The following is a 10,466-nucleotide window of genomic DNA, read 5'->3' on the forward strand; positions in this document are numbered from 1 at the left end:
GGTCAGACTCGCCAGCATTTCAATTGATATAAAGATGTTATTTACTTTAGTGGAATCAGGAAATAATAGCTGGCTTCACCCAAATGATATTTCTATTGTGTCCAAGTTATAGTTTATGCTCTTTAATTGAACTGCTTAATTTAGGTTTAAATTATGCTCTGTAAGCTAGGTTCTCATCATGGTTAATTCTGTTTCGTTAGCCTTTTTCTCATATGCTGCTTTATTTCATTTTATTGCTTTTATTGTAAACCACTTTGATAATATTCTTTTGATTGGCAGTTTATCAAAGAGGTATCCAAAGACACTTTTTTAGAGGTTTCAAGGTTTTACCTACCCCTCTCTGCATGCCAATAGCTTGACTCTTAAGTTAAAGGGACAAGGAGGAGAAGCTTCATTAAAGAGTGGAAGCTCTGTGAACAAGATTATTTCTAGTTGGAACAGTCTGCATGAGAGCAGATCCCAGAAAGAAGAAACTGAATGATTCAGAAGGTAATAGGTATGCCCTTGTATACCAGAATACCTTTGCCATAAAAGGCTGGTTATTATTGAAAGTAATCATAAACAGTGATAGCAGAAGAGAATACTACAGTATTTATTCAATGCTGTGTACACTCAAGAACAGACTACCTCAAAACAGTAACTGTTTTGCACTGGTCTTCAATATAGAGAACTGAAGGACCACTATGCCTGGGCCTTGAAGCCCCCCACCCCACAGGAGAGACCCTACTTTGATTTCTTGAATGTGCATGCACTCTGAGCCAGAGGGGAGAGAACTAGAGTAAAAAGTGTTCTAGAAGAGCCCTGGGGTATGAACAACTCAATGGTCCACCCTGCAACAATGACAGTACATTAGATGATCATTATTTACACTAGTATGTTTTGAGAGATTCAGATTCCACCAGTTTTAAAGATGTTTAGTACTCACATTGAACACACTTTAGAATTTAATTTAAACCCGGTTTTCTTTTAGTCTCCACTGTCCAGTCAAGACCATTTTCAGGATTGTAATCAAAATTCAATATGTTTACAAGTTTATTCGTATTCAGTCTTAAAAACTCGGTAATTTGCTGTTAATTAAGTAAATCAAATGCAGCTGGCGAGCAGGAAGAAAGACGGCTACCATCCGTAGCGCTGCCCTATTTATATATGTAGTCGGGTACGAGGTCACCTTGCTGTCACCTTGACGTCACCTCAGACATTCGTTTTACTTTCTTTTTAACAGCCACTAGAACACGCAAACTTCACATATCGCCCCAGCGTTCGGTTACCATAGAAATGAGTAATCAGAGGATCGCACGGCTGGAGGAACACCTTACGTGAGAGCGCAGAGACCGGGAAAAGGTAGAAGAGAAAAAAGTCGCATATAAAAAAAAAAAATCCTCACCAGAATTACCTCTCGCACAGAATAATTGCATCCCTTGCCAGTTTATAACCTCCCAAAACCTTATTGATGATTATCTCCCTGCCCTGTACAGTAACTCTCACCTGCAGGCGGCTCAGCAATAGACAGTAGGACGCCATTTTGTTCACTGACAAAGATGAAGTCGCTCGGTTATGACGTCAACACTCCGCTGTTAAAGGCTTGCCGTAAAGGGCGGTCCTTAGTGTCCTGAAAGGCATTAACTGAACGTAAATTTTGTTAACTAAAGAGCATCATTATATATCGAATTTATCTTCGTTTGTTTATTAGCACTTTCAGCTTACTGGTAATTCCAGTTCCATATGTTATCGGAGTAATATAACATAACAGTTAACGTACTGGGACAGACCAAAGCTCCATCAAGTCCAGAATCCCGTTTTCCAACAGTGGCCAAAAGAGTAAAACAGATTTTATGCTGCTTTTGAGTTGTTTTTCCATACGTTCTACCCCGAGCAACAATGCCTCTGCGTGCCTCCCAACCTTGGAGCTACGCTCTCTTACGTACACACGTCTCTGGCGCCACAAGGGTAAAGGTCAGCAGACTAGGTACGCTGCCATCTTGCGCAGAGGTGGTGATGAGACATGGCCAAGCATCACCCGGATCTCATCTTCTGTAGGAAACAGGCGGGCGTAGGTGAGTGGTTCCTCCAGGGAGGCAGAGATGGAGGGGAGCACAGCGTGGCGTGCCTTTGGAAATGCGCCGCGCGATTTGTTTTTGGATTGTTCGTATTGTCAGGTTCTTTCTGGACTCTTATTTCTTAGCCTAGTGTCCTGTACATGAGACTTCTACTACTAATTACTTCTGTATAGCGCTTCTCTCGTGACAGATTTCATAGTTTAATTGTGCAACTGATTCTTTATTGTATTTGAATTGAGGATTTATATTACTATTTTAGTTTCATTGTTTTTCCTAGACTTAGTACTTTTTAAAAAGACAACATTCCTATTTTACCTGTTCTACTCCTCTTCTATTTCTTAGCTATCTTTTCTCCAAGCCAAAGAGCCCAAACCTATTTTTAATGTTTATAAATTCCATCATCCTTTACTGTATTCTTTTTTTTTTTTTTTTTTAAATACCAGTATTTCATTTTGAACAGCACACAGAACTCAAAAGAGTAGTTGTTATACCTCATATTGATCAAGGTGCAGTATATAATTTATTTGGAATTTAACTTGCATCTTTTTCACTAGTAGCTCAAGGTGAGTGATATTCTGATAGGGTAGATATTTCTTTCTTCCTGGAGTGTTTACAATCTAAGGGGCCAATATAGAAAGCTGTTTGCCAATTTGCTTTAGTAGAGAAAAATAATGTGATTTGATTCTCCACCAGCTGTCCGATATATTCACATTTCATTTGTGAATTAGAGTTTTGAATTTTACTTCCACTATGTCTAGGTCATCTATTTAATGATCTACTCTATGCATTGGTCGTAGCTGTGTAGATCTGTGCCTACCACTGTTCCCTATGTAACAAAACAATCCATGTGCACTGCTAGAGAGACTGCTCTGTTCTAGAGATGGCAATCCAAAGGAATTACGCAAGGCCAGTGAAAAGTTCTCAGCCCAACCAACAAAGCTGGGGCAGTCTCCATCAAGGGCTATACATTTAATCTGATGATTTTCCACTTTTTTTGTGCTGGAATTTTCCCCATGGAACCAGTAGTAAGGGGGAGGGGAGTGGACAGCCCTAGGCACCATCTTGGTAGGGGCAACTGACACCTCTCCTCCTCTTCACCCCCGCCGCTCCTTCCCACTTTTCCCCTGCTGCACACTTTTACTCCCCCTCCTCCACCGTACCTCTAGCTCTTTGCTGGTGGGAGCAGCATCTCCAATATGCTGCCTGCGTCGGTGCTCCCTATGATGTCACTTCCAGATCCCATGACTAGGAAGTGATGTCAGAGGGAACACAGGCGCAGGCAGCAAGTCAGAGATGCTGTTCATGCCAGAAAAGCAAAAGAGGTACAAGGGAAGGGACATGCGCACAGCAGTGGTGGTGATGGGGAAGGAGAGGGGGGGGCGCTTTCCATCCTTGCTATGCCACTGCACAGAACTGCCACAACTTTGTTAGTTGGGCTAAGTGACGCAGCAGAGGGAATGCCCTGAAGCAGTCCGCTGCCGCTGTTTTGAAGACTTCGGAGTGGAGGGGAATGCCCTGAAGCAGTCCGCTACCGCTGTTTTGAAGACTTCAGAGTGAAGGTATGTCAGGCTCATGGTGGGAGCGTCAGTGGAGTTCTGTTGCGCAGAGGGATGGGAGAGAGGGATAGGTGCTGCAGAGGGAAGACCCGGCCCTAGCGGGGAAGGACGCGAAGCAACCTGTCCAGAGCAGCTGCCACTGTTTTGGAAGGCCTCGGAGCTGCTGCACAAGGGGATGGGTAAGAGGCGAGGGAGGGGGGGAGGAGAAAGCAAAGAGGAAGAATTGAAATGGAGGAGAGGAAGGGAGAGATGATTGTTGTACGTGGAAAAAAAATAAGACATTCCCCAAAAATAAGCCCTAGTGCGTTTTTGGAGCACAAATTATTATAAGACTATCTTATTTTCAGTGAAACATGGTATTAGGAGAAAGCAGTTGTCTGGGCTTAGGGACACTTCCAGCCACAACAGTATGGTAGCTTCAGCACCTGTCCCATCTCCAAACAAAATGTTTTACATAGTAATGCTAAAGCCTCAAAATTTGCTCAAGGATGTTTGAATGCTTGAAGATCTCTTTGAACAGTGTTCAGCAGGGTAAGTTGAAAGGTATTCCTAAAGTTTCCCTGTGCTCATCGATCCTCATAATTTAGGTCCTTACAAAGAGCTACATGTGTGTGTTTGTTTTGCTGCAGTGTTGAAATCTACAGAGGCCCATGCAAAAAGGACAGGAACAAATCTTGTTAGCAGGTGAATACAGAAACAAAGCCCTCTTCCGGTCTGTTTTTGAGAGAGTGTACAGTTGAGCTGATAAGTTTATATACCCCTGCAGAATTTGTCTAACTCTAAGATGTGTACCATTTGAGGAAAATATGCATCACAGAATAGCACAATCATAAAACAAACTGGAAATAATAAAATGGTCCTGTTCAAAATTTTACATACCCTTAGTTCTTAATATTGTGTATTGCCTCCTTTTGTATCAATGATGGCTTCCAGTATTTTCTGATAGTTGTGAATGAAGCCTTTTATTTTCTCATGTGGTTAAGTTGACCATTCTTCTTGGCAAAAAGCCTTCATAGCCTGTAAATTCTTTGGATCGTCTCTGTTGAGTTTAATGTACAGCGCTGTGTGCATCTGGTAGCTCTAAAGAAATAATAAATAGTAGTAGTAGTAGTTGTCTAGCATGTTTGAGTTTTTACCAAAGTGGCTCAATGATGTTGAGGTCAGAAGACTGTCATGGCCACTCCAGAACCTTCACTTTTTTCTGCTGCAGCCATTGAAGGGTTGACTCGGCCTTATGTTTTGGATTACTGCCATATTGGAAAGTCCAAGTGCACCCCGTGTGCAGCTTCATGGCTGATGAAAGCAAATTCTTTTCCAGTGTTTTCTGTTAAGAATCTTGCCTTCATCATGTCATCAATTTGAAATAAATTCCCTGTGCCACTGTAGCTCACATCTCCCCCCAAAACAGAAGCGATCCACCTCCATTCTTCACAGTCAGGATGGTGTGCTTCTCCTTGTTGACTCCTTTCCAAACACAATGTAATTATAAATTCAAGTTTGGTCTCATCACTAGAATCGTTGGGGCAGGGTGATCAAAGCCCCAGGTAAGTATAAACCCTCAGGTAAGTGATTCATTAAATTACCTCTATACAGAGTGAGAGGACGTGGCATTATCAGGGTAGATGGCTGCCTAATCCGTGGGCTCCATCTATTGCCAAGAGTGTTCCCACATTAAATAGCAACCCTGGTCCATTTTACACCGCAAGAATTGCCATTGGAGGGCAGTAAGATCAGTTTGATCAGATGACTTCAAAAAAGAAAAGACTGAAGCTTAGAAGCCTGCAAGTCATGCTGGAGACAACACACTGGATCGGCCGCCACATGGTGCAGGAGTGCACAATGGGCCTCTCGGTCAGTCTTCGGTTGAGGAGAGGTACTCCGCAGTGGGTGAGAGTAACTGCCTTGCACCGCTGATGAGGAATTATATACAGGAGTGGCTCACACAGGCTAAAGCTGAAATTTTGGCACTGACCCTGCAAGTCCATGAGGTCATCCAAGAGCTTAAACATGATCTCAATGATATGGATACCCATGTAGATGGGGTTGAAACTTGGATGGACTCGTGTAAAGATACAGTGGTGGGAGCCCAGTGAGGGATGGAGGACTTAATGGGTTGAATTACATGAACTGGTTGATAAGAGGGAAGATATGGAAAATTGGGCCTGTCAGAACAATTTTAGGGTATGAGGGGTACCCGAGGACAGTGCCAACAAGGACACCCGGGAGGTGATCACCAATATAATAAAATGGTTACTAGCTGATAATAAATTGGATCTGAGCATAGAGCGGGCGTATAAGGCGCTGGTACCTCGTACCCAAGACTATGTGCAGTTCTGGTCACCATATCTCAAAAAAGATATAGTGGAATTAGAAAAGGTACAGAGAAGGACGATAAAAATGATAAAACGGATGGGATGACTGCCCTATGAAGAAAGGCTAAAGCGGCTAGGGTTTGGAGAAGAGACAGATCAGGGGTGATACAATAGAGTCTGATCAAAAGTCTATAAAATATTGAGTAAAGTGGAAAGGGTAGATGTCAATTACTTGTTTGCTCTTTCCCAAAATACTAGGACTAGGGGGCATAAGAACATAAGAATTGCGCTGCTGGGCCAGACCAGTGATCCATCGTACCCAGCAGTCCGCTTTGCGGCCCCTAGGTCAAAGACCAGTGCCCTAACCGAGTCCAGCCCTACCTGCATATGTTCTGGTTCAGCAGGAACTTGTCTAACTTTGTCTTGAATCCCTGGAGGGTGTTTTCCCCTACAACAACCTCCGGAAGAGCGTTCTAGTTTTCTACCACTCTCTGGGTGAAAAAGAACTTCCTTATGTTTGTATGGAATCTATCCCCTTTTAACTTTAGAGAGTGCCCTCTCGTTCTCCCTACCTTGGAGAGGGTAAACAACCTATCTTTATCTACTAAGTCTATTCCCTTCATTATCTGTGATGAAGCTACTAAGTAGTAGATTTAAAACAAACCAGAGAGCATATTTCTTCACATAATGTGTAATTAACTCTGGAATTCATTTCCAGAGAATGTGGTGAAATCAGTTAGTTTAACGGGGTTTAAAAAAGGCTTTGATAATTTCCTAAAAGAGATGTCCTTAGGCCATAATTTAGATGACTTGAGGAAATCCACTGCTTATTCCTAGGATAAGCAGCATAAAATCTCTTTTACTACTTGGATTTAGCTAGATACTTGTAACCTGGGTTGGTCACTATTGGAAACAGAATACTGGGCTTGATGGACCTTCGGTCTGTCTCAGTATGGCAATTCTTATGTTCTTAAGACCTAGAGACATAGTAGTTGCGTTTCAAAATTTTGTCCTGAAGGAGTGGATGCTCTGTTGTGCAAGAGAAATGAGAATAGATATTTGGAAAGGTTGCTATTTGAAGTTTTACCAGGACTTAGCAGCCAGTACTCTTCAGAAACAGAGATCATTTAAAGAAGTGACCCTGGCATTGACTAAGGCCAACATCTCCTATCAGTGGACTTTTCCCTTTGGAATGCTCATTACTATCAACTGCATTCACAAAAAAGTCACTTCACTGGTGGAAGCTAAAGCTGTCCTACAAAAAAGAAGGGATTGAGTGTGCGTCTGAACTGGGAACATCTGGAAGGGCCAAGTCAATTCAGCAGCATCTGGCTGGATTCCATTGGCAAAGAGCAGGAAGAAGTTCCAGGCAGGTGTCTAATGCACCAGATTGTCGAGTTGAAGAAGCCTGTGATTGATATTGTGGCATGAGCATGGATAAAAATATGGGCTATCCCACGAGGGCTCCAGTGGACCATATTGGCTGAAAGAGGAGCTGATATTTGGCTGATTACTTCAAAGGGAGTATGAATGGAAACTATGGACTGAGACTGTGAGTGTGTTAGGAGAGTGGTTGTGGGGGGGGAGGTGTTGTGCTGTTTGAGCTGGGTTGGAGATCTTGATTACTTATTGGACATAGTCCCATAACTTAATCCCTATGTTGAGACTATGGCTATTGGGGGTGTACTTCCTTGGTGTTTTTGGTGGGAGGTCATGTTGATCCCACCAAGTTGTTTATGGGTAGGGGGAATAGATGGGAAGAGAGGGTTTGAGAGGGACGGGAGATAAGCTCCATAAGGGATGGATAAAAGTGGGTTAAAGCGTGTGTCCTACAATATCTGAGGGCTTAATTTGCCCCACAAGTGCAAAACTCTTTTCAGAGAGTTGGTGTGGACCCTGGCCACAATCTGCTTTTTACATGAAACGTATTTGACATCGTCTGTAGTATGCTTGCAAGCACAGTTGGATAGATAACCCCATATAGTTCAGCATACCATCCCCACCTACTAGAAAAGATATCATCAAAGTAAAAACCTAATGTCTTTATTTATAAAATGTTCAAATTTATACAGTACAGCTATATTCTGGGCATTACATAGATTGATTTTGACCACTTTAGGTGCTGTATTTTAAAGTAGTTCTGACATTGTAAGTTATTTGATTTAATTGTGTATTCATTCACATTTAACTAACAAATAGCATAAAAGCAGCTCACAAATTGGGCCTCGTAGTGTCTGTTGTATTACAGGAGAGATTGGGGAGCCTCGAGCACACACTAGCTGTTGCAAGGAGGTGCCCTCTACTTGTGGAGAAAGCCTTGTATGCTGGGTTCAGAAGAGGGGAAAACAAGGCTTCCCACCGGTTCAACACAACACACTTGCTGTTATAATTGCTTTAAAAACCTGTTTTGTTTTGTACACCTCATCTAAAATGTGTAACTCCTCTTTTTTTTCTAATTTGCAGCTATTGGAAGACTCTGTGAAAAATGTAAGTACACTTTATGAATTTGTGCATCCAATATGGCTCCTTTTGGGCAAGGAAGAAGTGTTCCCTAAACAGGGAAAGTGGAGGCACTCTCTGGAGACCTGCATAATAAGGGCCACTACTGGTACTCTGTAGATCAGGGCTGCCCAGTTCCGGTCCTCCAGATCTACTGGCAGGCCAGGTTTTCAGGATATCCACAATGAATATACATATGAGAGATTTGCCTGCACTGCCTTCTTGGTATGTAAATCTCTCTATTGCATGTGCAAGTGGTATGACAGTAATCCAATGGCAAGTAGCAAAAATAAAAATTGATTAGGGGTGACATCTGCAGACTAGCAGCACTGAGGAATTCTATCTTCTACTGTTCTGGGCAATGGATTTCACTGATATGGGGAAAGGGATTGGGATTCTACAAAGTTTAAGTGTCATTTTGAATGCTATTTATGAAAAAGAACCATCCCAAACAGCAGAAAGATCCAGGCCCATCTTCCACTGGGCTCCACATTGAAAGCATTTTATCGGCAGCAAGAGACCACTATGCTTGGAAAGCAAAAGACAGAAAAATTCAAACGGTGAAGAAAATTAAACCAAAAGGACAAAAAAATGGAAAGCTGGTAAAAGTAGCATTAGGCTTATATGAAAAAGGAAAGTTTCTTTGTTTAAAGCGGACATTTGAGATTCAGATTAGAGAATGACACGGGGACAAATTTTTTTCCCATTCCTGTAAGCTCTGCCTTAACTGCATAAGCCTCAAACACTTACGATTTTAAAGTGTGAGGCTTGTTCAGATGAGCATGGAGTTTGCAAGGACAGGAAAAGAACTTGCAGGAACAGGACAGGAAAATGAGTTCCCGTGGGGATGGGGGAAAATTTGTCCCCTTGTCATTTTCTAATTCAGATCCTAGTTCTCAATTTGGTCTTTTAGATTATTGCATCTATTTCTGCCTTGCTTTACACAGCTGATGTAAGCAGCAGTGGAGAATTCATCAGCACATAAAAATTAGTGCCTGGCACGGGCCCAGAGAATCTACTGGGCATGGGCCTGGGTCCAAAGAACCATATTTGCTGTATCCTGTCCCAGTTAGCATAAAGGCTGGAGGGAAGAAGAACAACAAAAAAGCAAGCAATTAGATAACTTTAAAAAATAGCAAAACTGAGAAAGGGAACAAAACAGATGGCAGAGCAGAAGCAAACTTGATAAAGATAGAAAACTAACAAAGGCTCCAAAAGAAAATATATTTTGCTGCCCCTGATTATGTAAATTCCATTGCCTGGAGGTTCAGTGTAAGACACATTGTCAGTTACGTATTCAGTCACTGAGTCACATTCTAATCTTATTTTTAGCACACAATTGGGCTATGCTTTTGATGACCTAGCAATCCTAAAAAGTGCTGCTTGCATTAGTAATATAAGAATGTGCTCCAGTTTGAAAACCCTTCTTCTGCAGGTAATATAAGCACCTGGTCAAACAAGAAGGTCTCATGAAACCTGTTCCTAAAATCACTTTCTTATCCCAGGACAAGCAGGCAGCATATTCACACATATGGGTGAAGTCATCCATGGAGCCCCAATGTGGACAGCTGCAAAAGCGCTGTTGCACTTTAAGAACTTTAGAAAGTTCACGACTGACCACACCACGCATGCATGAGTGCCTTGCTGCCCAACGTAGGTGTGCGTCTCCTCAATTCAATGTTTTCCACAGAGCTGTTCGTTAACTTTTTGTGCTTGCCTTCCTGCTCGCGTGTATTTTTTAACGTTTATTTCTTCTTTTTATTGTGTATAGTTTCTTTAAAAATACAAAAAAGCTTTCTGTTCTTTTATTTATTTATTTTTTATATCTTTATTCATTTTTAATCTTTCAACAAGTGTACAAATTAAAACCATACAAATTCTTGTAATCATCACTTATAAATCTATCAATAAATACAACAGTTGTATATATAAAAACCCAAGACCCAACCCCCCTCCCTCTTATTGTTATTAATTAACACAATCGTTTAAGATCCCTTTCCCCTCTCTACTATTTACGGTGTATATTTCAAGATATAAAATGG

General features: G+C 41.8%; 2 protein-coding genes across 4 annotated transcripts in view; one reads left to right on the top strand and one right to left on the bottom strand.

The window, feature by feature from the left end:
- Positions 1–1,673, bottom strand: part of ACO2 (aconitase 2) — a 183,014-nt gene extending 181,341 nt beyond the window's left edge. The window contains exon 1 of one of the 2 annotated variants that reach the window (XM_033929388.1): positions 1,486–1,673. In XM_033929388.1, coding sequence (XP_033785279.1) covers positions 1,486–1,521 — 36 coding nt within the window. In that variant the 5' untranslated portion in view covers positions 1,522–1,673. Of the gene's footprint in view, positions 1–925; positions 949–1,485 lie in introns of those variants that run through there. The other variant, XM_033929389.1, reaches the window with a different exon arrangement.
- Positions 1,674–1,854: 181 nt separating this feature from the next.
- PHF5A (PHD finger protein 5A) overlaps positions 1,855–10,466 on the top strand; it is a 22,549-nt gene continuing 13,937 nt past the window's right edge. The window contains exons 1-2 of one of the 2 annotated variants that reach the window (XM_033929390.1): positions 1,855–2,054; positions 8,389–8,412. In XM_033929390.1, the coding sequence (XP_033785281.1) occupies positions 2,003–2,054; positions 8,389–8,412 (76 nt within the window). In that variant the 5' untranslated portion in view covers positions 1,855–2,002. Of the gene's footprint in view, positions 2,055–4,248; positions 4,298–8,388; positions 8,413–10,466 lie in introns of those variants that run through there. The other variant, XM_033929391.1, reaches the window with a different exon arrangement.

This window comes from Geotrypetes seraphini, chromosome 2 (assembly GCF_902459505.1).
Source record: "Geotrypetes seraphini chromosome 2, aGeoSer1.1, whole genome shotgun sequence".
In the NCBI taxonomy this organism is placed as follows: Eukaryota; Metazoa; Chordata; class Amphibia; order Gymnophiona; family Dermophiidae; genus Geotrypetes; species Geotrypetes seraphini.